We start from the raw sequence: 27,595 nt of genomic DNA, 5'->3' as shown, positions 1-27,595 counted from the left end.
AGCTTTTCCTCCCAACTATCCTGGTTGCTCTGTCCGTCACTTCAAATCTTTCACACTACAAACCCTTGCCATCCTCTCCCACTTTCCCTTTCTACCTTTCATGAAGTTGCCATCTTATATCTTCTCCTCTTATTCTTTCCTCTCTATTTCTCTCAGCATTCTTCGGTCCATACCCTAACAACTATCCTGCTTACTCCCGGCCTTCACCTTATGCTCTCATAATGTAGACTTCTGTTGATTGAATTGGAATGATTTGCCTCGTTTTCTATTAGGAAGGATTTCCATTTTGGGTAATTTTCGCTGTTGTGAACCCCGCCAACTTTTTGCTTTTGGCTGACCATCTGAGCATGACTTTTACCAGTGCAGCCCAGCCTTCTGCTGTGCTCTGCTCAGCTTTTGCTCATCTTGTAAGGTGAAACTGACATGCCCTTCAGACTGTCAGTACTGGCGGACTGTTTACCTTTAGTCTTTCACTTTGTTGCCGTTCCTTGGCAACATTTTATCAGTGCACAATGTACCTTCCAGTACAGTGCTCTGGGATCTCTTCATTTTTAAGGCCCTAGACAACCTCAAAGGATTTTTGTGAATGTACAAATGTGTCCAGGACAGAGTTGGTGGCAGTAGTTACGTTTAAAGCATTTTTGACTCTTTACAATGGTCCAAACCACATTTACCACGTTTGGCCCAGGACAGTGGCCAGTGCCTAAAATGGCCGCCATAAGGTCCTTTGTTCTGTCCTTTGGCCATTTCGTCCCTTTGCCTTCCCCAGGTCCAGCAGACCCGGGAAATTCCTTATTTGGTCATGCAGACCGCCGCGCCCACCGAAGCTCTCGCAGGCTTCTGCATGCCTTGTGTGTGTGTATGGGTGTGGGCTGGAGCTGTCTAGTTCCAATGCACATCCTGGGTGCCAGGATGTCTGGTGTGCTGGGTTGACTGGGACCACTGTGGTCCGTGATTGGTCCACGTCTGGAATGGTTGAATGTGAGCAGATCTCCTATTGGTTTCTCTTCATTTTGGCGAGGAGGAGATTTCGGATAAGAAAAGGCACTCTAGACCTATTATCTTCTGAGTTCACTTCGCACTTTAAAGGAGCCAAGTATCCTGACCCAAAGAAACAGATCCGTGGAACTGCTGGTGACCCTCTGGAAGGTTTGGCACCCTGACCCCATTGTTGTCTTGTCGGAGCCCCTGTTTCTCCTTGATTACACAAGGCCTGCAAGGGCGCTTCGACCTGTTGGAGTAGTGGGACTAATTACTCGGGCGCCTCGTGCTTTAACCTGCAAACGAGCCTCTTCGGAAGTGTTCTTGGACTGGCAAGTGAACTGACCAGCTTGTACGGGACCTTTGCCTTGGAACCGCCGCCATCTACGTTTCGGCTTGAGACTTTGGGAACCATAAGCGCTTGGTAGAATGCATTCTGCGGCCGAGTTTTGTACACCTAGCATTCACAGGTCTGGAATTAGGAGAGTACACCTGAATCCGAGCCTACGTGGTACCCGTGTCACCCCGCTGTGGTGACTAAGCTTCATGGGTGGCTTGCTGCTGTGCCCCCCCTGCGCCCGAAGATGAGCTGCAGTGGAAATGGCCCGATCCCTGCCCCAGAAGCGGTGGCCCCTGGCGCATCCATAAACATTTACGCATGATTGTCCCCCAAGAGCCACTCACTTTTGTAGGGATAGTCTGAACTACCATCCTATTCCAGATTCCTGGAACTAGCTCTACGCTTTTGTGGATACCCTCCTTGAATAGTGGAACTCCATTCTTCATCGCCTTACCCCCCTTCCTGAGACACCACACACCACAGCCTCCTGAAGAGACCTGTCTTTACACTTAACGCACGATGGAGTGCTGCTCTGCTGAACATACTTTTGAGCACAAGGCTCCACACTTCGTAGGGATTTCCCCCATTGATATGCAAGACTGCAAGGGCCTACGCTATGGCAGGATGAAGGGTTTGATTTTACAAAGGATGGAGATTTGGAGCTAGGGTGTCTTTTCCTTCTTGGTTATGTTTCTGGAAAAGCAGGCAGCTGTTTATTTTATTTTTATTTTATTGAGCATTTGTTAGGTGCTTATTCAACAGTCGTGTTGTAAGAGGATTCAATTCAACACTACAGCTAAGTCAACGCCTAGTCTATAATACTGAATGAAAACCCTTATTGATATAACTTTTTGTCCAGTTCATGCGTTCTGGATGACTACCCCTATATAACACCCCTCTCTTGGAATCCTCCTGACCCCACTGAGCCAAGAAGTAGTTCTGTTTTGCAAGTTAAAAGGTTTAATTGATAATTTAAACAAAATATATATATATATATATATATATATATATATATATATATATATCACGCTTTATAATAAATTAATAATTGGATATCACACTTAATCTGGTATGATAAAGATTAACAACGGAGAATCTGGCACTAGCACACTTCTTGATAATCACTAAGGAGTTGACATGAAATGGATAAGATAGCAACAATACTTTTATGGTTTCCAATGGATGCAATGTGGAATGAAATGCAGTACAGAAAATAACTTGATAGGATTTCAGCAAAACAATGTAATCACTTTCTGGTACAATTCACCCCCCCTTTTATGCAATGCAAGGAAATGGAAGGAAGGCACACAGTTCTCAGAAATGCAAGTAAATGTGATTCAGTTCACCCAGCAACTTAGACTACAGACGTTGAAAACACAGGCCCAAATGCTTTTAAATGTGCTGGCAATGTAGAAAAAAATATGCTAAAATGCTTTTAATTCCCTCTAGGAGGTTCAGGGTGAGTGAAATCAAGTTATTATTAGTCCAGGCTCATTTTAGCAAGTATCTAGGAGTAACTAGCAGGTTAAACGAATTTCTGGCAAATGGAAGGCAAGCAGCAGCAGATTTTTACACGTGAAGAAATTTGCAAATCGCGGCAAAATTCGCGAATGCGTGTTCCGCGATTGCGGTAAAACTATAAGGGGTAGGAATGTGGTTCTTGGTGCGATTAAAAGCTAAGATTCTAAGCTTTCATATGAAAGTTACTGCAAGTCTCTAAGAAAAACGGTCGCGGAGATATGAGCGATTTAGTGAAGGTCGTTTTTGGTTTTGCAAATTTTAAACGCAACACTTTCAGCTTTAAAAATGATGGCAGAATAACACAATTGCTATGCTGCAGTTCTACTTAGATTAAAAATGGATTGAATTATATGATTTTAACTAAGAGATGTGTTCTGAGTTTTGCTGAGTACTCACAAGAGATTTTGAACCGGAAAGCGACTTGGTCACGGACTTCAGTCTGGTCAGGTCTTCCCGAGTTCCGCTCACAGCGCCTGGCCTCTGGAACTGCTCACAGCATCGGGGTCAGCACTCTGGATACAATGGCCTGGTCTCTGCTAGGCACCGGTTCTCTGGGTCGGGTCCTGCCTTCTCTTTGGATATTTCTGTCACCGGGTTCTTGCAAAAGTTCTTGGCAAAATTCAGACGGCGTCAGCCGGCTGTCTGAAGAGTTCAGTTGCAAAAAGATTTTCAGGCCTGTTGACAAATACTCTTGCTGGCAGTGGCCTTTTTGGTTAAGGTTCTGTAGTCTCTGTTTATCTTGGAGTCTAAGTGTTGGCTCCTTGAAGGTTGATGGAGGTAAGTATGGATTTTTCCGGCAGAGCGTCCCGCTGCAGATGGAAATGAATGTCTCTACCTAAGTTTCAGTGGTCCATTTATATGTTCTGCAAGTGGGTGTGTGTGTTGGTCATAACTAAACTTGCCCCTCATTGGTCCAGCTTTCATTTCTCCCCTGATTGGGGGAGCTAAATTGTGTCAGAGTGATGTCAGCCATTTATGATCTCTTGAAAAAACTCCCCTGTCATCTGTGCACCCAAATCTATATATGATCAAAATACATATTTCACAGTTACACAGTTGTTTGAAATTACATACCCATGTCACATATCACATGAGGTATACTCTGTCCCAAATCTGCTGTTTCTAAGAGCTTGCATTCAAAAATGGCAACTTTTAGCACTTTTTAATGTGCTAAACAACATTGGATCTTCATTAAATTTTATACAACTGTTCCTCACATATCTACCCACATACCAATGCATTTTCGTTTGTCTAGCTGAAACAGGGAGTCTGTAATATTAATAAACAGCAGGGTTTTGTCCCAGAATATCCCACAATTTGGGGTTTGGGCTTGAATTAAAGGTACATTTTTTAAATTAAGTCTCTCAAAGTTATACATTTCTGTCATTTGATTACAAAGAGTTATCAGTGTTTTTGTAAAATATATATTTTACTTTCAATTCAGTCCTCAGAGTGTTGGAGTCCGCCTCCAAGACTTGGGTGGGTCAGTCACATGTCTTCTGGCAGGCAGGCCTTTGTTGACAGTAAAATAGTAAAAATCAACATATTCCTTTCAGAGGAGAGGGGCCATTGTGTGGTCTCTGGGAAGCTGAGATCAGGAGGCCAGGGAGCCACTTTGCATTTAATTAACAGAACCCTGTGATTTCCTGGCTTCTTGTGTTGAGTTCTGAAGTGTCAAGAGTTCTCAGGACAGGCAACCCCTTTGAACTTTTGATGAAATGAGACCCCTTTCTTTGCACTAGACAGTTTTGCAAGACAGCTCTCCTGTCAGAGTTTAGACCGCCAGCGCCACCCTCAGGATTTTGTGGTTACTGCATCCATCCTTGGGATTTTTTTAGATTGATTCATTTCAGCAAGTGATATTGCATGGAGTATATTGTCCATGTTCAGGACATGGCATTGGTGTGTTTCTGCAGTAAAGTAATTCTGTGCCCATGATTTTGCCATATTTGACATTCAAGAAAAATGAATTCCCAACAGTTATGGGTTTGCTTTTGGCAATCAGCATTGCCATTCCCAATGGTTTCAGACCACTGTGCTGGTAGTCCAATGGTGGTTTTAGGCAGTGCCCTTCTGTGCCCATAACATCGGCAAAATGGGTGGCAGCCTATTCTTCATGCCCTTCCCTGGGCATCTTCTGGGAAGTTCTGGCCATCATGATGTTTTCAACGCCAGTACTGCCCAGTTTTTGAGGTAGGGCTCGGATGCATGGGTAAAAACATCCCACAAGCCCCCCTCTTGCGATGGCCATTCTGTTTCCTGATGGGACTCGCAAGACCTGGGATGTTTCCTCATCTTCTTCCAATAGATGGCACAGTTCAGCATCTTATCCTCCATCCGGTGGATCGATCGGTTCTCCTCGCCGGTTCTGATGGGAATATTGGGCGGTACCCCGGCCCATTGCGTCTCTGCTCCCGGTCTCCGGATCGTCCTCCTTGGCCCGTCTCCAGGTTTTCTTTCTCCTAGGACAACAAAGGAAGAGCGGCAATACCTACTCATAGACGTTTTTCCACCACTGTTGAGATAGTGGGGCAGCATATGCATTTCATCATAACGAAACATTACATTCTTATTTTGATAAAAAACAGTATAACTAAGAGACAGTTTCATGCAAATCACAATATTTTAGAGACTAGATGTGGTATGTTTTATGATTGGAACTGAATTAGTCTGAGACAGTACCCGCTAGGATTCCAGAGGATTCCTCCAGTTGTTGCAGAGCGTGCCTGGGATGGCAACACTTCAACTGGTTTATGTGGACCCACTTGTCTTCCCCCGCTGCCAAAGGACCTTTGGGGATGTGGATTTTGTAGGCCACAGGGGAGATCTTGTCGATGATCTCAAAGGGTCCCTTCCATGTAGGCAAAAATTTGCGCTGCTTGGCCTGGTTCCTTTGGAAGTTGTATAGATAGACCCGGTCTCCCACCTGATATTCCTTCCTGGAAGTTTTCAGGTCATAATGGGTCTTCATGCTATTAGCTGATCTTTCTAGATTCCGCTGAGCATAAGCAAAAGCATGTTGAAGGTGTTTCCTTAAATTCTCCACATACTCATGAGTTGTGGAGGCATTTATCAGTGTCTGCTCTTGGGTCCTGTAGAGCAAATGCTGCGGAAGCACCATCTTGCGCCCAGTCATCAACTCAAATGGTGACATTTTGGTGGCAGATGAAGGGGTAGATCTGATGGCCATTAGGACCAGAGGTAATCGGATATCCCAACTTGGCCCAGAATCTGCCACAAACTTCTTTAACATGCTCACAATGGTTCGGTTATATCTCTCTACTGCCCCAGAAGAAGCTGGCCTGTAAGCAATATGCAACTTCCTTTTGACCCCCAGTATCTCCCACATCTTTGTCATTACTTCACTGGTGAAGTGGCTACCCCTGTCTGACTCAATCCTTTGAGGTAGACCAAAACGAGAAAAGATGTGGTTAATCATCAAGGCAGCTGCCGTTTCTGCATTGCAATTTGGGGCTGGGAGACATTCCACCCACTTGGTAAACAAGCATGTCACAGTCAACATGTACTTATTCCCCCTAGCAGAGCGAATCACGGGGCCTACAAAGTCGATTTGTAAATCTGACCATGGCAGTGTCATCCCCCTCTTTTGGAGAGGCGCACGGTGCGTGAGGGAGGATGGCTGAAATTGTGCACACACAAGACACCCCTTCAAGTATTGGTCGAGGTCCTGCCCCATGTGTGGCCAGTATGCAACCTCTCTTAAGATTTCCAGTGTTGTGTGAAACCCCCTATGACCGGCGGTGGCCGCATCATGGGCGTGACTTAACATCAGGCTTCGGAATGAGATAGGAACCACCCACTGATCGTGGCCAGCTTTGGATTTCCTTACCAACAAACCGTCTTGGATCCGGAACATTTTTGGACACTTAATCAACACTCTTAGGTCCTCTTTCCCAATGTAATCAGTATCCGTCAGGGGAAAGTTCTCAGGGTCCTCAAGGTGCTGGTAAAATTTACCAATTATTGGATCCCCCTTCTGAGCGGTAATCAAATCAGCATCAGGGGTCTCCTTACTCCATTGTGCAATTGAAAGGTCGTTGTGAGCATTTGTCTGGGACCTAGTGATAGCAGTGACCTGGATTTCCCCCAACAGGGACTCAATCTCAATTAGATCCCCTTGGATGGCCCCGGTTTTGGCCAGCTGATCAGCTAAGTCATTTCCAGTTTTGTCTGGTCCCTCTACTTTGGAATGACCCTTGATCTTTTTCCAATAGATGGTCATCTCATTCGAGGTGACCAGATCATCAATGTTTTGGATCAACTTCCCATGTTTCAAGGGTTTGTTGTTAGCACATAACATGCCTCTGGTTTTCCAATTAACCAGGTGCTCCACGAACCCGTTCCGTACATAATCCGAATCTGTGATTATGACCAGTTCGCGGAGTTGATGCTGGACAGCAGTGAGGATGGCCTGATGCACAGCCATCAATTCTGCCACCTGACTACTTCGGGGACCAATTTTGTATCCAGCGGAGGGTTCTGGGGACTCATTCACCCATGCATTCCCTACGCCGGCCACCAGTTCTTTCTCCCCGTTGTTGTCAACATGGTAAGAGCATCCATCCACATACACAGTGGGCATTCCCTCACACTTGTCTTCTTCAAAGACTTTGTGTGGCGAATTAAGGTATGCCTCTGTGTTGTCCTTGACTTTTAGACTTTCGTCCTCGAGACAGTTTTCTCTGGCACAATCATGCAAGTCAGCCAGACCTTGCGCGAGGTGACTCTTCTTGTTTTGGCCATATCTGACCTCCACAGGAAAGCCTTGCATTGACAGAATCCAGGAAGTAATTCGGGAATTACTCACATTTCCGGCCCGGATTCTGTCACTTTGGAGATATTGCAGAGGCTGGTGTGGAGTCTCCACTATGATGTGTTCCCCCTGGATAAACGGGCGGTAATTCTTCAATGCCCACACCGTTGCCAGGAGTGCCTTCTCACAATCGTTGAATTTTTCGTCAACAGAGGATAAAGTTTTGCTCGCATAGGAGATTACTTTATTGACCTTGTCATGCTTTTGGTATAATACTGCCATCAAGCACGTATTAGAGAACCCCGTCTCCAGGAAGAACTCCTTGTTTCTGACAGGGTAAGCTAGGCAAGGCGCTTGTGAGAGGCTTCTTTTGAGTTGTTTTACTGCCTCGGCTTGTTCTGGACCCCATTCCCACTTGACCCCCCCCTTCAGGAGATGAATCAGGGGTCTGGTGATCTCTGCGTAGCCCTCAATGAACTTTCTGCTATAATTAGTCAGTCCAAGGAGGCTCCTTAGTTCCCGCAGAGTTGTGGGGTCTTTCAGTTTCTGAAGTGCTTCCACTTTCTTTTCCTGGGGACAGAGACCCTGAGGAGTAATCTCATGCCCCAAGAAATTAACACAGGTTCTACACCACTGTGCTTTCTGAAAGGAAAGTTTTGCTCCGGCGGCCCTCAACTGCGTCAGAACATAACGGATCTCTGCTATGTGTTCCTCCACAGATGAACTTTTGATGAGGACATCATCTACATAAGCCAGGTTACCCCTCGCACCCAGGTCGGGCATGGCCTTATGTAGGAAAATGTTGAATTCATTGCCGGAGTTGAGGTATCCGAAGGGAGTCCGGGTCCATGTGTACTGCTGGCCCCCAAAGGTAAAAGCCAGCTTGTATTGGTCCTCCCTACTGACCGGCACGGTCCAGTATCCATTGGTCAGGTCTATTGCAGTGAATACCTGTGACCCCTGAATCTGGGCCAGCCCTTGGTCAATGTAGGGCAGAGGCCATCGGGAAGTATGGACCCGTTTGTTGAGCTCCCTGAGGTCGGCGCAGAGTCTCCACTGGCCGTTTGGCTTCAATATTCCCAGCACCAGATTATTGAAGGTGCTGTGGACTGGACGGATTATTCCCCGGGACTCAAGGTTCTTAATTATTTCAGTAAGGGACTCCATTGATGCGAGAGGCAAGCGATATTGCTTCACAAACACAGGAGTCATGCCAGGGTCCGTGGGGATTGTTGTTGTGTGGATGTCGGTGCGACCACAGTCATATGAGTCTACCGCAAAGAGATCTTGGAAATCCAAGAAAACTTGTTTCAACTTTTGCTTTTGTTCCAGAGTCACACGGGCATCAGCTAGGTTGACTCTCTCTTCCACCATCTGCCTGAAGCCTGGAAAGACTTCTGGTTTGGCTATCTCCGCGGCCTCCTCCAGCTGGGTGGAGAAGTCCCTGGTCAGAGTGCTGATTTGGACCGGAGGCTTCAGGTGGGAAAGGCAGCCCTCATGGACCTGGAAAATCACCTCATCCCTCCTGAAGTCACAAGTCACATCTTCCTTACCATAAGGGCAGGAAGTGTACACCAGGAAGTTCCCCCCCATGCCGGGTAAAAATCCTGTCTGGTGTTGTATTGTCATCCCTGTCACTGTCAAAACAGTCCTTGGGGATTGGTCCTAACAGTTCATTTCCAAGATCAATGGAGAAATGTCGGTCATCAACCGCCATTCCAATAATGGTGCCTGCGGCTAGAGTAATACTCTTTAAGTCGCTGTTATCCACCTCTATTGGAATGGTGTCATGTTCTATGTGGACTAATGGAGTTGGGTTTACCCAGGGCTTTAAGTGGGGTAAGAAATCGAGGGGGGGCCTCATTTGGGGGCGTGGCTTGTGGGGGGCGTGGCCTAAAACGTACGCAAATCGTAAGGTATGCACACACATATATATGCATGTTATATATCTGTGTGCGTACCTTACTATGGTTTGTGTACTTTGCAAGCCATCTTTTATAACATATTTATTTCTATGTTTAGAAAAGATGGCTTGCAAAGTACACAAACCATAGTAAGGTACGCACACAGATATAGAACATGCATATATATGTGTGTGTGTGCATACCTTACGGTTTGCCTACTTTTCAGGCCATTTTTTTTTTAAACATTTCGGTTTTATAAAAGATGGCTTTGAAAGTACACAATTCAAGCCATCTTTTATAAAACTTTGACTACGGACAAAATTGTCCGTCGGCAAAGATTTATAAAAGATGGCTTGAATTGTGTACTTTTCAAGTCATCTTTCATAAACCTCGAAAAATGTCGAGGAATCCCCAGGTTCGCCGAGGGTTAAAGACGCCTCGGCGACCTGGGGAAACAAAGGGACAGTAACTGCCTCTGGTGACCCCTCGCGCGAGAGGTCACCAGAGGCAGTTACTATGACTTACAGAAGTGGCAGCCAGGCACAGCATCGCTGTGGTTGGCTGCCACTTCTGTCAGATGCCTGACTTCATGGCAGGCGCATCTCCCGTCGCGGCTGCCGCCGCGACGGGATAATGCATCCCGCCAATGTTGCGTGCAGTGGAAGGGGGGCCCGGCTCAGTCCCACTTTTTGGAGACTGCCGGGGCCTGGCCCCGGCAGGCCCCGGCCCACTTAAAGCCCTGGGTTTACCCCCAACCCTTGCTGTTGGAGAGAAGCATTTAGATGTATGTAAGCATCAGGGTTTTTCAAATGTTGTCCTCTTTTAACTTTCACTTCCAGGGAGAATTGTCGGGTCCTTTCTGGGATGGTGACTTCCTCTTTAATCTGAATTTCAACTGCATAAGGTAGCAATTGAGCTGACCTAAATGCTTTTTCTGGATCATCAAAGCCCATGGGATTATCCGCTAATCGGGACCAAGCTTTGAAGTTTATTAGGTCCAAACTAATGGCAAAGCGATTGAGAATGTCACTGCCTAAGTAAAAGGCGGCAGGGACGTCTCGCACGACCCAACAATTGTGGACTATGCTCTTGTTGCCAATGGAGATTTTGAGCATACACCTGCTTGGCAGGAGATGTTTGGAATTAGGTGCTTCCAGGTCCATTTCCCATTTGTCTATCAGTTTGAAGGTGGGAATGGCTGGATCTTTTGGGAGTTGGCGAAACATGGCTTCGCTGATGAAGCTCTTACCGTTGTTCACACACACTCGAGCGAGAACAGAGTCCTTCCCATCATTTAACTGAACAGGGATGAACAACTGCTCTCCAATTTGCTGAATATCAGCCAGGCTCTGAGCTGATTTCACATCTTTCTGGACTGTAGGAGTGGGAGTTTCTGATTGTGGATTAGTAAAGAATTTCAGGGTGTTTCCTTCCAGTGTGGAATACCACCTTAAACTGGAAGGAAGGTTGATTTTCAGAAATAGAGAGGACCCCCCATCACCAGTCTGTTGTCCTACTGCTATTACTGTCACGTCTGAAATTTGGCTATTCTGGAAGTGAAATTCTACTTGGTCAGGTTTTTGTTCAACCATGTGGCAGGTGCCGTTTAAACTAACATGGTTGACACTCTGATTTAATTTTATTGGTCGGCTAGTCTGGGTCCAGAGGACCTTGTTTACACAATCTGTTAGGGGTGACAACCTTCTCAGGAGGTCATTCCCTAGAAAACAAGGGGTGCCCTCTGGGGTCACAACTATGACCGGGTGTTTCAACTTGTGTCGCCCAATTTTAATGTCCAAGTCTGCCATCCCCTCAACGGGAATTTCCTTCCCGTCGAAGTTCTGGAGTTGTCCAGGAAGAGAGGTGAGAGGAATACGATAATTCTCTCCCCTTCCTGCATTCAGTTCGTCAAAGGCCCTTCTGGACAGAAGGGTAGCTTGAGATCCAGTGTCCACCAGTGCCAAAATTGTACCCTGCCCCTGTACTTGTACCGGGGCATAATATCTTCCCTCCTTCTCCTCAAGGGGGCACAGATAATGCACATTTTTGGACAACTGGTTGGCTAACTTTCTGGTTTTGGACATGGCGAGAGAAGAGATTTGGCCAGAATTCTGTGGAAAGCCTTGGGAATCTGAAAGAAAAATTTGGCAACTGGAGATCGGAGCCATTGTGGGTTCCCCTGGCTCTGGTTCTGGGCCGCCCCCCCCTTTTTGGAGGCAGTCACCAGGATGGGTTTGAACCAGGGGAGTTTCTTGCTGTTGGTTCTGGGATGAGATGGTGGGCGGCAGTAGCTCAGTCTCCACATCTCCCCAGTCTGGATTTGCATCCCTAGGGACCCATTTTTTTTTGGGAGGAGTTCCCCCCCTCTCTGAAGGAGAAGATACTTTTCCCAGGATCCTCTGAGGATCCCTCTCCCTCAAATTGGAAGATCTGTACCTCCTCCTCAAACTGAGTCTGTTTGGGTCTTTTGTTTCTCCTACCCCCCCTCTGCTCCTTAGGAGGCAGACTTTCAGGGGCAAAAGATTTTGTTTCCGGTTCCTGGGTTTCCAGGGGCAGTTTACAAGTGAGGAAGGAAGCTTCCTCCAAGGCTTTACACCCCCCTTCCCTTTGTGCCTCCTCCCTAGGAACCGGTGAGTTATCGGGGTGCTGCCCCCGTCATTGTTCTGGGGCACCAGGTCCAGAGTTGGGTGCGTTCTGCTCCGGCATGCCGTTCTGAGGGTTCTGCTGCGCCCTCAGTATGTGACCCAGATCCCGCGCCATGTTTTGAACCTGGCGCTCTAACTGGGAAACCCGCTCAGGCTGATACGGGGCCCTGTTTTCTCCCCTGGGCTGATCCCGGGAAGGGTAGCTGTCCCTCCTCTGGTAATACCCCGGGTTGGGAAGATTTGGGTACCCCTCCACCCTTGGCCTCCCCTCTCCCGGATTAGGTTGTCTGGGCTCAGGGAATTGGGGAAAGAAGGGTGGAGGATTCTGGGGCTGGAAATTGGGTGGATACCTGGGGAAAAAGTTCTGCCCAGGATTCGGAGAATTTCTGCCCTCCGGTGGGAAGTTAGGAGGAAAGTTCCCTGGGTTAGGTTCCTGGCTGGATCTCCCCCCTTGGGCTGGAGGAGTCCACACATAACCCAGGATGGGTCTGTTTCCCTTGTAACGGGGGCTTACATAATCAGGAGAGCGAGGGACCCCATTTGTGGGGCTGCCTCCCTGGCTCCCTGTCTGTGACTGGCCCGAGGACCTTCTGGGCCTAGCATTATTAGGTGCAGGTAGGTTTTTAGGCCCCCCCATCTCCAAATCCAAAACGGGGGTGACCTTTACCTCTGCCACCTTGGCAGCAGCAGGGGTGCTGTCGGCTTTGGGGTTTTTCTGGGCATTACGTTTGCTATCTACCGGTTTCTGCACCTCATAGATCCGGGTAGCCTGTTCAATGACCCAGTCTAAAGATCTTTTCTCGTGAAAATCCCTCACGAGCTGGGTCATTATGTATTTGGGCAAGGCATGAAAAAATGTATTGATGAATTCTCTACTGTCTGTGCGCACCCTTCTGGTGGTCTGCGCAAAAGCACGTTTCAGTTCTTGCAAAAATTCTTGTGGGGCGTGATCCTCCCCACATTGCAAATTGTAGGCTGCCTTGCGAGCCTCTTGAGGATTTCTGTGAACAGAAAAGTGTTTCAAGATGGCCGCCTTATAGGTGGACCATCTTAAATGATTTTGGTCCTCCAGCCCCGCAAAGAAACTGGAGTATTCCGGGGAGAAGGTCCACTTTACATATTGAATACAGCTTTGGCTGTCCTTCAAATGGAAAGTCTCCATCATTTGCTCAAACAACTCTAAGTGCTCCCAAACAGAATACTTAGCGTTCTTATGGTAAGGCGTGATGACGCTCCTGATCGCCTTAATCTGCTTTAAGGGGTCCTTAAGCAAGGCCCTTTTTGCCTTATTGGCCTTTTTGGTTCGGGTAACCCTTGTCCATTCATCCTCTGACTCAGAGGCACTGCTCCCAGAGGTTCCTGTCTGTTCTTCCAGGTTTTCCCAGATTCTGCGAGCCTGGGAATGGCTGGCAGAATGTGGGGACCTGGTCTCCTGTTTCCTGTGGTGCTCAGAGGAGTCCTCAGATCCCTCCTTGCTGCCAGGATTTGCTGGGTACCCCCCCCACTGACCTAACTGGGCAGAGGTTTTCAGGATGCCCTTAAGGGGCCTACTCTCCTGGGGTTCCCCACTGAACTGTACTGTACTTGGGTGCCCATACCCGGATGCCCACCCCTCCATTCCTGAGTGGTACTGGCCTATGAGCCCCATACTTTTAGCTGGATAGTAATCTGCCATCCCTGTGGCCCTGTGCTCATGTGCGCCAGGGGACATGGGGGTGGTAGAGTCCAGGGACTGGGAGAGATGAAGGCCCCTGGTGTTAGGGCTCCTGAGGTTATGGTCAGGAGTCTCTCTTTCCCAGCGGTCCTCATCTCTATCCGCCCCTGCTCCCTGTTGCAATGCAAGAGCCTGCATTTGTGCTTTCAGTTCCTCAGTCAAGGCCTTACTAGACTCTATCAGTCTCTCCTGCATCGCTACCTGTTGTTGGATCCTATCATTGTGTTGACAGAGGGCCTCATTTTCCCTCTGTGCTTCCTGGTTGGTCCTGGAGAACTGGGCCAGTCTTTGCTGCAGGAGGTTTACCTCCTGAGTCCCATCCCTACTGGCCTGCTCCTTTCCTGCCAGAGCATCTTCCACCCTTCTGGTGTGCTCTACCAAGTTCTGGTTTTCTTTTTGGAGGTCACCCAGCCCCTGGAGGGCCAGGTGATTTTCTTCCATTTCCTTTTTTAAGTGGCAGACTTCCTGGCCTAAAGTGTCTCTTTCCTGACTAAGAGCCTGCATCTGTGCCGCCAGGTCGTCCCTTTGCCTTTGGAAGGCACCGGCTTTCTGGCGCTCCTGATCAAAATCTGCCTGGGTATCCAGGTCTTTCAGGATCAGTTTATTGCTCTCCTCTTTCTCTCTGTCTAGTTGGATTTGCAGGGTGGCTACCTGCTCTGTGCATGCCCTGTTGAAATTGATCTGTTGCTCCAGCTTTTTCTGGCTCTGCAGTAAGGAATCCAAACTGTCTTGGTGCTCCTTCTGCAGGGCCAGAAATCTGGTATCCTGGTCTGTCTTTTCCTGTTGTAGGATGCCCATATCCTCTTTTATTTTAATGATATATTGCCTACTATCATCTTCTGACTCCTGGCTCCTCTGCAGCCTCTGCTCAGAAGAGGCCAGATCAGATCGGGCCTTCTCTACTGCTATCTGTTGCCTATTTGCCAGATCTTGGCTTTCAGTGCATTTATCCTGCATGTCTCCCATATATAGGTACAGGTATGCTGCTATCCTGGCAATCTTATTGTGTTCATCTTTGGCTTTAGGAGCCATATATAGTTCACTCAGGGCCACATGTAATGGACCCTGATCTCTCCATAGGTCTGACCCTGTTTCAGTGACCTGTCGCGTGATGGCCTGCAACCAGGCATCCTGGCCCTGTTCAGTCCATTCACCTCTCACCAATAGTTTATGTAAGAGGTGCTCTCTGGCTATTTTCATGTCTTCTAAGGTCGTCATTCTAGAGATTGGTCTCTGTCCTGACTTACAGAAATTTGTATTTTATTTTTGCAAAACAGACCTTTTTCTTAGAGCGTTCCTATGAGGAGTGCTTTACAGCGTAACACAGCGTGGTGATCCGACCGGATATGTGTATCTGGTCAGCTGGCACGCTGTATTAATCTGAACAAATGGTAGATCTAACCCAAACGTCCGGCACGAGCCCCCAATTTGTAAGAGGATTCAATTCAACACTACAGCTAAGTCAACGCCTAGTCTATAATACTGAATGAAAACCCTTATTGATATAACTTTATGTCCAGTTCATGCGTTCTGGATGACTACCCCTATATAACACCCCTCTCTTGGAATCCTCCTGACCCCACTGAGCCAAGAAGTAGTTCTGTTTTGCAAGTTAAAAGGTTTAATTGATGATTTAAACAATATATATATATCACGCTTTATAATAAATTAATAATTGGATATCACACTTAATCTGGTATGATAAAGATTAACAACGGAGAATCTGGCACTAGCACACTTCTTGATAATTACTAAGGAGTTGACATGAAATGGATAAGATAGCAACAATACTTTTATGGTTTCCAATGGATGCAATGTGGAATGAAATGCAGTACAGAAAATAACTTGATAGGATTTCAGCAAAACAATGTAATCACTTTCTTGTACAATTCACCCCCCCTTTTATGCAATGCAAGGAAATGGAAGGAAGGCACACAGTTCTCAGAAATGCAAGTAAATGTGATTCAGTTCACCCAGCAACTTAGACTACAGACGTTGAAAACACAGGCCCAAATGCTTTTAAATGTGCTGGCAATGTAGAAAAAAATATGCTAAAATGCTTTTAATTCCCTCTAGGAGGTTCAGGGTGAGTGAAATCAAGTTATTATTAGTCCAGGCTCACTTTAGCAAGTATCTAGGAGTAACTAGCAGGTTAAACGAATTTCTGGCAAATGGAAGGCAAGCAGCAGCAGATTTTTACACGTGAAGAAATTTGCAAATCGCGGCAAAATTCGCGAATGCGTGTTCCGCGATTGCGGTAAAACTATAAGGGGTAGGAATGTGCGATTAAAAGCTAAGATTCTAAGCTTTCAGATGAAAGTTACTGCAAGTCTCTAAGACAAACGGTCGCGGAGATATGAGCGATTTAGTGAAGGTCGTTTTTGGTTTTGCAAATTTTAAACGCAACACTTTTTCAGCTTTAAAAATGATGGCAGAATAACACAATTGCTAAGCTGCAGTTCTACTTAGATTAAAAATGGATTGAATTATATGATTTTAACTAAGAGATGTGTTCTGAGTTTTGCTGAGTACTCACAAGAGATTTTGAACCGGAAAGCGACTTGGTCACGGACTTCAGTCTGGTCAGATCTTCCCGAGTTCCGCTCACAGCGCCTGGCCTCTGGAACTGCTCACAGCATCAGGGTCAGCACTCTGGATACAATGGCCTGGTCTCTGCTAGGCACCGGTTCTCTGGGTCGGGTCCTGCCTTCTCTTTGGCTATTTCTGTCACCGGGTTCTTGCAAAAGTTCTTGGCAAAATTCAGACGGCGTTAGCCGGCTGTCTGAAGAGTTCAGTTGCAAAAAGATTTTCAGGCCTGTTGACAAATACTCTTGCTGGCAGTGGCCTTTTTGGTTAAGGTTCTGTAGTCTCTGTTTATCTTGGAGTCTAAGTGTTGGCTCCTTGAAGGTTGATGGAGGTAAGTATGGATTTTTCCGGCAGAGCGTCCCGCTGCAGATGGAAATGAATGTCTCTACCTAAGTTTCAGTGGTCCATTTATATGTTCTGCAAGTGGGTGTGTGTGTTGGTCATAACTAAACTTGCCCCTCATTGGTCCAGCTTTCATTTCTCCCCTGATTGGGGGAGCTAAATTGTGTCAGAGTGATGTCAGCCATTTATGATCTCTTGAAAAAACTCCCCTGTCATCTGTGCACCCAAATCTATATATGATCAAAATACATATTTCACAGTTACACAGTTGTTTGAAATTACATACCCATGTCACATATCACATGAGGTATACTCTGTCCCAAATCTGCTGTTTCTAAGAGCTTGCATTCAAAAATGGCAACTTTTAGCACTTTTTAATGTGCTAAACAACATTAGATCTTCATTAAATTTTATACAACTGTTCCTCACATATCTACCCACATACCAATGCATTTTCGTTTGTCTAGCTGAAACAGGGAGTCTGTAATATTAATAAACAGCAGGGTTTTGTCCCAGAATATCCCACAATTTGGAGTTTGGGCTTGAATTAAAGGTACATTTTTTAAATTAAGTCTCTCAAAGTTATACATTTCTGTCATTTGATTACAAAGAGTTATCAGTGTTTTTGTAAAATATATATTTTACTTTCAATTCAGTCCTCAGAGTGTTGGAGTCCGCCTCCAAGACTTGGGTGGGTCAGTCACATGTCTTCTGGCAGACAGGCCTTTGTTGACAGTAAAACAGTAAAAATCAACATATTCCTTTCAGAGGAGAGGGGCCATTGTGTGGTCTCTGGGAAGCTGAGATCAGGAGGCCAGGGAGCCACTTTGCATTTAATTAACAGAACCCTGTGATTTCCTGGCTTCTTGTGTTGAGTTCTGAAGTGTCAAGCGTTCTCAGGACAGGCAACCCCTTTGAACTTTTGATGAAATGAGACCCCTTTCTTTGCACTAGACAGTTTTGCAAGACAGCTCTCCTGTCAGAGTTTAGACCGCCAGCGCCACCCTCAGGATTTTGTGGTTACTGCATCCATCCTTGGGATTTTTTTAGATTGATTCATTTCAGCAAGTGATATTGCATGGAGTATATTGTCCATGTTCAGGACATGGCATTGGTGTGTTTCTGCAGTAAAGTAATTCTGTGCCCATGATTTTGCCATATTTGACATTCAAGAAAAATGAATTCCCAACAGTTATGGGTTTGCTTTTGGCAATCAGCATTGCCATTCCCAATGGTTTCAGACTACTGTGCTGGTAGTCCAATGGTGGTTTTAGGCAGTGCCCTTCTGTGCCCATAACATCGGCAAAATGGGTGGCAGCCTATTCTTCATGCCCTTCCCTGGGCATCTTCTGGGAAGTTCTGGCCATCATGATGTTTTCAACGCCAGTACTGCCCAGTTTTTGAGGTAGGGCTCGGATGCATGGGTAAAAACATCCCCCCACAGTGTTTCAAAGCGCCACAAGAATAAATGGGAAGGGAGCAGGGGAGAGAAACAACATTGGAAAATCAGTAGATAAACAGTTGTGGTCCTACTAAGCCTTGTGGTATTTAGACGTACAATTGCAGTGAAGAAGTGCATGGGGAGGGGGGAAGGAATGGACAATTGCTGGTGGGGGGGTGCTTAGGAGGGAACAGCCAAGGGGGAGGCCTCAGACTAAGTACTAATATGTGCGACTCCCAAGGGTGGGGATGTAAAGCCCCCAAGCAAGGGCATGCAGGGGGGGTGCAGTGGAGGACCAGGGGGTGCTGGTATCGACTGGGTAGAACGGCCCAGTATCATGTGAGATTCATGAGGTCTCAGCGACAGTGGGATGATTAGCAGCGAAGGGGAAGAGGTATAGAAAAGTCGTGTTTTGAGCAGTTTCCGGACCTGAAGGAGGTCCGGCTCAAGTCAGAGGGTGGCAGGGAGGCTGTTTAAAAGGGAGGCACCAGCCAAGGAGAGGGACCTGCCCCAACCTCTGCTTGGAGAAGCGTTTGACAATCAAAGAGTTGGAGTTTGAGGAGCAGAGGGCTCTAGCAGGGGAGTATTTAGCGAGGGAAAGTTTAATGTAGAGGGTTCCCATGCCCCAGAAAGCGTTGTGGATGATGCAGACGGTCTGGAATTGGATCCTTGCAGCCAATGGGAGACAGTGGAGAGATTCTGGGGCAGGAGAGATATGGTCCCTGGGCTTGAGGCCAACGATAAGTCTTGCATCCCTATTCTGGAGTAGCTGGAGGGGTAGTAAGGGAGGAAAGGGTGATATTGAGGAAGAAGCTGTTGTAGTAGTCCAGCCTGGAGAGGACCAGAGCTCTGGAAACATTGAGCTTCTGGTGTAAGGTGAGGAAAGGGAGAATGCCTTTGAGGAGGTGCATTTCGATGTGAGCCTTCTTGGAAAGGTTCATGATGTGAGGAGTGAAGGAGAGAGCAGAGTAGATGACCCAGAGGTTTTTGGCCTCAATGGTGAAGCCTAAAGGTTTTGGTGAATTCGAGAGTTGCGGCTCAAATCCTCCTATGTCCATTTCACTGAGAAATTGTTGAGCTTGTTTTTGTTTAGCGGCGGAACCGATGAGGATGAATACAGTCTTGGAAGGAGGTCTTAATAATTAAGCAGATGGATGTTCCTTGGTTTATTTGTTGGACAAGTTTACCAAATAAAACAAAAATATATGGGATATTAGAAACAAGTGAGGTATCTTTCTTGCCTAGGATGTTAGGATTTCTTTTTTTTGTTTTACTCTGTTTATTAACATTTTGCAGTAACATTTATAACCAGTTATCTTACATTAGAAGACTTGGATCTCACAGGTGTTCACAGTAGGTCATCACTTTTTTTCTTCACATTATGCATTGTTTATGTGCACAGTACACCGGATGGCTGGTTACAATCGACATTAAACTACACAGATTATTGTTTTCCTCTGGACCATTGACCATTATTCCCTTTCCCTAGTCACTAGGGCCTAGTGCATTTCAGATATTGCACATCTCCTTACAGTGTTCGGGCCTGTGCAATGAGGTGGTTAACGTATGGTCTCCAGATATCTCTGGGTCTCGCCCGGGGGGCGGCGCCAGTCTACCATACTCCACCTCCGTTTCGTTGCAGTAGTATATTATCCCACCACATTCTGACACTCTGAGGTCGGGATCCACCCAATACCATCGCCACCCTTCTCTTGGCCAGGAGTAGAAGTGGTCCGGTTAACTTCCTCATTCTTCCCGGTACCTGTCTAGTGTGTAATCGGATCAGGGGTCCATTCTTTTTTGCCCACAATGTCACTCAGTGCCTTTTGCCTAGGATATTTGTGCCTCCCAAAAAAAAAGGAATACCCATGTAAATCTATAATATAAGGCCTAGGAAAACTGGGGGAAAATAACTTTGCTAAAGTTAACCATTCTAAAGATTAGTGACAAAAAGAAATCGGGCTGCTTATGTGTTTCTAAATTGGCAACGGGAAAAGGGGTAGGTAGCATTTTATGGGTGAATTAAAACAGAACATGGACGAAGTTGTTTTAGTTATATATTTAACAATGCATCATGGATGCCATTGTGACGAGGAAGGTGAAGACTAGCGACTCCTTACTTTATCACGGAGTGTGTGCAAAGTGTTTGCACCTTGTGGAACAACCATACATCGCCCTCGTAGTTACTGACAGGCCTCACTCTGGTAGCCTTGGATAGCATAACTGCTACTACAGGCAACCCCCACTTGAGCAGAACCTAGGAAGAGCCATACTGGAATTGTTTGGCACCCAGGGTGCCCAAGTTGTCCCGAATAAACACACTCAAGTTGTCATTCACTGTAGGTCTTGGTTTCAGTTAATTCTATTGGCTGAATTAATGGTATAAACATTGAATGCCTAAAATTGTATGCAATTACCTAGGGCGAGGTCCCTGGGCCATGTTGTCCATTGGGTAATTACATTTAAGCCATTGCCTGTGTTTTATTGTAGGGCTGACTTTAACCCCTCCTCTCCGCTAAGAATAGTATAATCCAGTTAGATTTGCAGACTAAACATTACATCTGCAAATAACCTATACTGTTATTCATTAAATGTAAACTTCCCTTAGATATTCATTAATGATTTCAGCCTGACTGGCTTTTACTATTCAGTTGACCAGCTTAAAATTCCTGGTGACCAAGAATAACCAAAAGCAAAAGACTCCAGTTCAGCCATTTTTTAGTTCCCGTCCCTTCTCGAAAATATGTTTTTCTACACTAACATGACCTGGTATGTTGAACTAGGTCCTATACAATTGTATTTTTAGAGGTTTCCCTTAACCATTCCCGACCCTTGATGGGGGTTGTCACTATTGCCACGTAGTATGATGTCACTCTGATGCATAATTAAGTGTAAGAATTGTATTTTTGTGGAGATCATTGAGAGACTGAGCGTACGTCCATTGATGTACGTTGTAACCTCCCTGTTTTAGATCATTGTTAATAAAACAGAAACTTGCCATCTTCTTGAGTTTGTCCGGTTATTTGGACTCAGAATTATTCTGGTGTAATCCCATACAATATAAATGCAAGTTCCAAAGGACCAAATCTCACAACTGTTTTGGGTTTTGTTGTCTCATGTTGGGTTCATCTTCACAGGGTTTTGGTTTCTTGTGGGTCTCATATATGAGGGTTCCACAGTTTGGTTGCAGTCTGGTACTTGTGGTAATTTGTCTGAGGTACTTGTGGTAATTTGTCTGAGGGTCTTAATTGGTCTGCGTGCAGGCCACATGTGGATTGTGAGTTGGTTTGCCTGAAAGTAAATCCTTTCCTGTTTGTGATTATTAGGGAGGGAGAAGTGTAATTGGCATTAGTGTGAGTATGTTGGAATGTTGGTGTGAGGTCACGTAGAATGTTGGAGTGTTGGTGGGTCTGTGGTCTGTGTGTTCTGCCAGTGACGGTTAAGAGTTGTATGCTGGCTAGAATGGATGCTCCAGGATATGTCCCATGTAACTTGTCACCGAATAAACTTAACAATTAGCTTACCTCCTGACTCCAGCCTGGTGTGTGAGCTTGAGAACCCCATTATTTCAAATTGCAAAGGAAGCACGTGCACGCTAAACATGTTTTATTATACTGATTTCACTTTAAAATATTCTTATTATGTCAACATCGTTAACAAACATTATCCATCTATTTTTAGAAGTCTTTTCATACCTTTGACAACATTATTTTGTCTGCACTATAAACTTGGCTTGAGTACAGTAGAACATGCATTGGGGCTCATGTCGGCCGGGCTTAGCATAAGCAAAATGCGTAAATCCTTGCATAAAGAATTTCTTTACACCTTTTGCTTTTCAATGATTTGTATGGTGGAGGCGAGGGGCGAAACGAAACATGCATTTCACCGCCTTCCTTCCTCTCAACCATACAAATGGCAAAGCATTTGCGCTAGCATGCATTTTCATGCAGGTGCAAGTGCTGGGGATCCCTATGGAGCTCGCCAGCTTCATGCGTGAGCACAAGTGCAGGTTGTTGGAGGAAACCCGCCTACTTGTATGTCTGCACGTGACGCCTCCCCACCCCTAAATTACTCAATGGAGCAAAATGAGCTCAATTGGATTTTATTGGGGATTACATTAGGTGCTCGTTTGCTCGGGTTATTGACAAGAAGACAAAACGCCTCTCACTGCTCTGTCTCATAAATGAACCATTTCATATTGGTAATGCGTATTACAGTCTTGAATATTGTCCCTAACACTGGCTCCATTGATTTCATTCCTTTTAGGCTGGGTGTTAAAAACCAAGACATATTTTAGTAGAAATTCCCCGGTCTTCCTGCTTGGCAAATGCTACCATTTCAAGTCTGACGGTAAGTTGAAATATGATAGATAACCTGTTTGCTCCTGATAATCTCTAATCATGAACTGTGTGATCACCCTGCTTTCTTTAACCCTACACAAATACGATAAACGTTTAACAACTGGCTGTCAAATAATCCTTGCGTAAAAGCAACATATTGATACTAGATAAAACGATAACTTTACAGTGGAGTGGAATTACTACTTTGCTCAGAGCAGCAGCCCCTTTTTATGCTGCGCCTGTTATGTACACGCCCTGCTTTCTTTGTGTGTATACAGTGATAGCCGCTATGGAATGAGGCATCCATATGAAGGCAGGTTCACTGCTGTGAGAACTGGAAACCAATTTGATGTGAAACTTTTCTGTTCCCCCAAATTAACAAGGAACGGGCATGTGCTTGGTTTATCATTTTATAATACACGGCAGCCTGTATATATTCGTATAAATGCCTGGAAATAATGTTTTTATTACAGGCTAGCTGTGACATCACAACTGATCTGTAATCCTTTATTACGCTTGAGCTGTGACGTCACAATGCCTGCTGCTTCAGCCAGGGCCTAGCATAACTCCAGCTGTCACTGCTGCACTTAAGCCATTACAAAATTTTGCTTGTATATTAGCTTTGAAGTGCTCAAACAATTTTTCTGCAACACATTACAAACCGTATGCTAGTTTAAAAAAAAATCCAAACACATTCTAGATTAATTACATCGAACAGCAAATGGAAGATCTCTTACAATAGATGAAGCAGCATGCGTGTGTGGCCATGTATTATAAGGAATAAAATACCCCTTACTGTATGTCGAAAAAGGATATTTGCAAGCCTGCAGTTCCATTACCTTATGTGGGAACTCAGCTTTCTGCCTTGTTCCATATATTTGGTCACAGACCTTCTAAATGGCTTGCAATATCCTTATAACTTGCAATTGGGGTTACTTTTTATCCCATATATTTTGTTCTTTGCAGGACAATTCTTCAATTTCAACATATAAAGCTGGTGTCACTGCAATGATTTATGCAGCCTAAAGTGGCCTGCCTTTTGGGAGCCCTACCCCTGGCAGTAGCACCAGAGTTGCCTTTCCAGGGCCAGTGTGACATCCGCCTCATACCTCCCTCTGTGCTAGTGGTGACCTGGAGAGCCTCCCGGAAATGCCTTACTTTTGACTTATTTTAGTCCATCTTCACATTTTTTCTTTCTTTCTTATTCCAGCAAAAAACAAACTTTAAAAAAGAAACCAGTAGATTGCTAATAAGTAAATGTGTAATTGTGAAAGAAAATGCCAATATTGCTTTACTTTTGTGTGTAAATTACCCACTGGTGAACCTTAAACTAGCAGTTAATACAAAGGTCTCACTTCTTTTCCACAAGAATATATGTAGTGCTGTGACAAAATGACTACGTCACTGCAGGAGTTACAGGGGTGAGCAAGCAGTGTTTTCTAAACTCCTACCCTGCCCCACAGCACTACTAGTGCTGCAGTGAGCTCAATCTTAAAGTTGAAACGGGCCCAACGCGAATGGTATTTCTCCTTCATCGCATTATGGTATCATGGGCTGTGGGCAGGCTATACTATTCAAGAGGATTTGAGCCGGCATGGAAGCATCCAAAACAGCAATAGTGTGTAAGTATCGATATAGAAGTAATGTACAATCAAGGTTTCATAAAAATACAATTTTAGTTCAACTAAAAGGACAGGCATAGACTATTAAAAACACTACAAACCCTTCCCTTTAACGAGAGCTACAGAGAAGGCAGAATTTAGAAGAATAGGAGTCCGCAGGTAAGCATTTTTGTAGTAATGTCAACCAAGTTCAAGAATGCCTTCAGGGTAAAAAGGCGGTCTTCATGTGACTTGGGCCTGTCGTACAAGACCAGCGAGACAGGACACGTGATATTTCTATTAGCAACCCAGCTGACACATTGTAAAGGCTGCTTGCTGTCTGATACTCTGTATTCTGCATTAGAACATATGCCAAGGTATGCTTGTTTTTACTCTTTTGGTTGTGGTTTTATTTCTTAGTTTTACCTCAATTTTAATACAGAATGAGTTGATCTTTTGGCCTCTATGAACATTTTATCTGCTGTGAAAAGTCGGAATCAAGAGACGGATAAGATGTCCTCTTGGTTAAAGGTTTCTTTATTTTAAATCTCTCGAATGAATCTGTCCCTAAATCTTTTGGCCCTAATCTAAAGAGAAGAAATCTAAGAGTGCTCAAGTCAGCGGTCCAGAAACCTATGCTGGCCTGGTGTCGATCACTTGATACGATGAAAATAACTTAACTCTTAAAGGTACAATAAGTGCTGTTCCCAAACAAAGACAAGGTGGCTATTTCTGATCCCATCAAAATGTTTTTTCTCAAAAGACAAGGAGTCCCTTTTCATGTTGCGAGGTTCCCTTCAGGACATTAGGATTCTCTTAAAGATTCCCCCATCTTTGGGATTGAGTCTCAGTTTCGGATTAATCCCTTTTCCTTGGGATCTGCAGACACTCTTTCTCAGAACTGTGTTCATCCTTTGCCTGCTTCCTAGAGTGTATGTCCACACCAGGCGTTCCCCACTCACGAATCTTGCTGCACACTCTCCAATTGATTAGCTCTTGGTTTTTACACCTCCCTGGTGTCTAGTTGCTTTTGTTCCTGCCTTGGGGTTGTCTGGATCATGTTGGCCCTGCCTTGGGGTTGTCTGCATCCTTTCGTCCCCGCCTTGGGGGACGGTGGGGAGGGTCTGGTTACTTTTGTCACTACCTTGGGGTTGGGGGTCTGGTTCCTTTCATCCCTGCCTTGGGGGTGGGGGAATGTTTGGTTTCTTTCAACCCTGCCTTGGTGGGGCGGGGGGTCTGGTTCCTTTCGTCCCTGCATTGGGGGCGGGGTTCCTTTTGTCCCGAACTAGGGGATCTGGTTTCTTGTCCCCGCCTTGGGGTCTCCTGGGATCTTTCTTCCCATCACTGTCTTCCTTGGGAGCAACAGTGTACCTTCTGTCCTCCTGGTGGGGGTTTCAAGAGGGTGATGCAGCTTCTCTGAGCCGGCTCCATTCTTGGGTTCAGCATGGTTTGAATCCTTGGTTCCCTTTCCATTGTCGATCGGTGGGGCTCTGCCGTCTGCTTCTCATATGGCTGTTCGTTCCTGTTCTGGTGTCCTGCGCTCAAGCCTCTCTGGAACCGGGTCTTTGTGGTCTGTTTCCCAGCAGGGCAGCCCTCCATTCAATGGGATAGTGCACGCCTCTGCTCAGCATGCTGGGTGGGTGCTTCCCATCTCCTGCCACACCTCCCAGGAGGAGGTTTCCCGGCCTCTGTTGCTCTGGGGGCGGTTGTTCTCCCCTCCCTCAAAGCAGATTGGAGCTTTATTTTCCATACAAAGAGAATGTGGGTAAATTGTCCGGTCTCTCTTTTAGGTGTGGCTGCTGCTTGTAAGGGGTAAGGAATTACACCAGCCAGCTGTGAATACAGTTAAAACAAAGGCTAACACCCATATAACTAAGAAAGCTGCTGGTTTCTTGGGAAAAAGGAGGTTAACATAAATCCCTATCTAGTGTGATGAATCCCAGGGTATTTGCACTGATTCCATGGGGGGGCGAGGGGGAGAGCCCCTGCCCATGAGGCCCGGGAGCAGAGGCATAGACTGGGTAGTGCCTGACTGGGCAAGGCCCACCCAAACTCAGTAAATGCCCACTCTGCAGCCCTGTGTGGGCATTTACAGATGTTCATGCCACTGTGGTGGGCCCAACTATATTAGCTTCAAGCCCCACTTGTTAGACAATCCTGGCTACGCCTCTGCCCGGGTGCGGAGGCCACTACCCAATAGTCTCCTTGGAGGTGGTACTCGGTGGGTGGATCTCATGGGGAGGGAAGCCCTCCATGGGACCAGTGACCATGGCCTAAGGAGAATGCGATATTCACCCCCTCCATTTCTGTCCCCTTTCCTCTCACCCAACTCAGTCCCCCACACCTCTATGTATCTCTTTGTGCAGGACCTCATTCATACAAATCATACTGGAATGACGATCAGGCAAGGAGGGAAAAGCACACTGCAGAACTAACCTACACGGTTCAGTTTACTAGAGGCAGCCCAACGATAATAGGACTGTGCACCTTGTCAAGCCAGCCCTGGAGGAGCGAGGAACTAGATACTGGTTCTGTAGTGAGAGACCCATAGAGAACGAGATGCTGTTGAGGAACGGTGAGTCTCTTCATGGGACCTGTCCAGTGACTGGGAAAGACGAAACTCAACCGACAAAGCTAATGTAAGGTGAAGGCGTGCCATGGAGGACACGAGAGCCTACCTCTGTGCAGCCGCCAAGGGCAGGACAGCAAAGACATAGTGGAGACTGCAGCAATCATCCCAAATGTAGGAAAAGGGTCAGGCATGCTGGTGGAAAATAGAGGCTGCCAAACAGATTAAAGAGACGCATACCAATATCTTGAGAGACAGAAAGGGATAGTGAAAAGTGGAATGAACTTTACAAAATATCCTATGTGAAACAGTACCTGGCAGGAGAGTACACCAGGTCTGTTCAATTTGACATTGAGTGAAACCGGAGCAGAGATCCCGCAAAAGCAGCATATTAGGGTTTGGGGACCTATACGAAGTCCGACAAGGCTCACAAAAGCAGCACAAAGGGGTCAAGGACCCACACAAGCCCAAAGAAGCACACAGCCAATGTACTGGGGCCCAAAACAAGTTGGGGAGATACAAGATAATGTTAAGGGGTCTGGGACCCACTCAGAAGAGAAACAAGCAACAGAACAAGTCCGGGAGATCCTGAGACAGCCCAGAGGTGACTGGGACCCACATACGTGAGAAAGGGAGGTGCATGAAGCTAAAACAAGGGGTGAAGGACCCATTTGCAAAATATACATATTCTGCAATTCAAACCTCCACAGTCAAGTCTGGCAGCAAAGGGAACCATACTTGGTGCTACACTTGTGAGCTGGAGAGAGAGATCCGGGGGAAGGCATTTCCACCACCCCCCCCATCCCCCACCGCGCCCCCTGATATTTGGCGACTGTG

The 27,595-nt window shown here is 46.0% G+C and overlaps 1 protein-coding gene across 6 annotated transcripts in view; it reads left to right on the top strand.

Moving 5' to 3' along the window:
- The window catches only part of ATG4C (autophagy related 4C cysteine peptidase), a 522,028-nt gene that overhangs the window by 145,317 nt on the left and 349,116 nt on the right, over positions 1-27,595 (top strand). For all 6 annotated transcript variants that reach the window (XM_069642011.1, XM_069642014.1, XM_069642012.1 and 3 more), the window contains one exon: positions 22,515-22,598. In XM_069642011.1, the coding sequence (XP_069498112.1) occupies positions 22,515-22,598 (84 nt within the window). The remainder of the gene's footprint in view (positions 1-22,514; positions 22,599-27,595) is intronic.

Source organism: Ambystoma mexicanum, chromosome 1q, assembly GCF_040938575.1.
Source record: "Ambystoma mexicanum isolate Mex_15411 chromosome 1q, UKY_AmexF1_1, whole genome shotgun sequence".
NCBI lineage: Eukaryota > Metazoa > Chordata > Amphibia > Caudata > Ambystomatidae > Ambystoma > Ambystoma mexicanum.
Note: the sequence above shows the minus strand (reverse complement) of the source record. Positions and strands in the feature narration are given on the sequence as shown.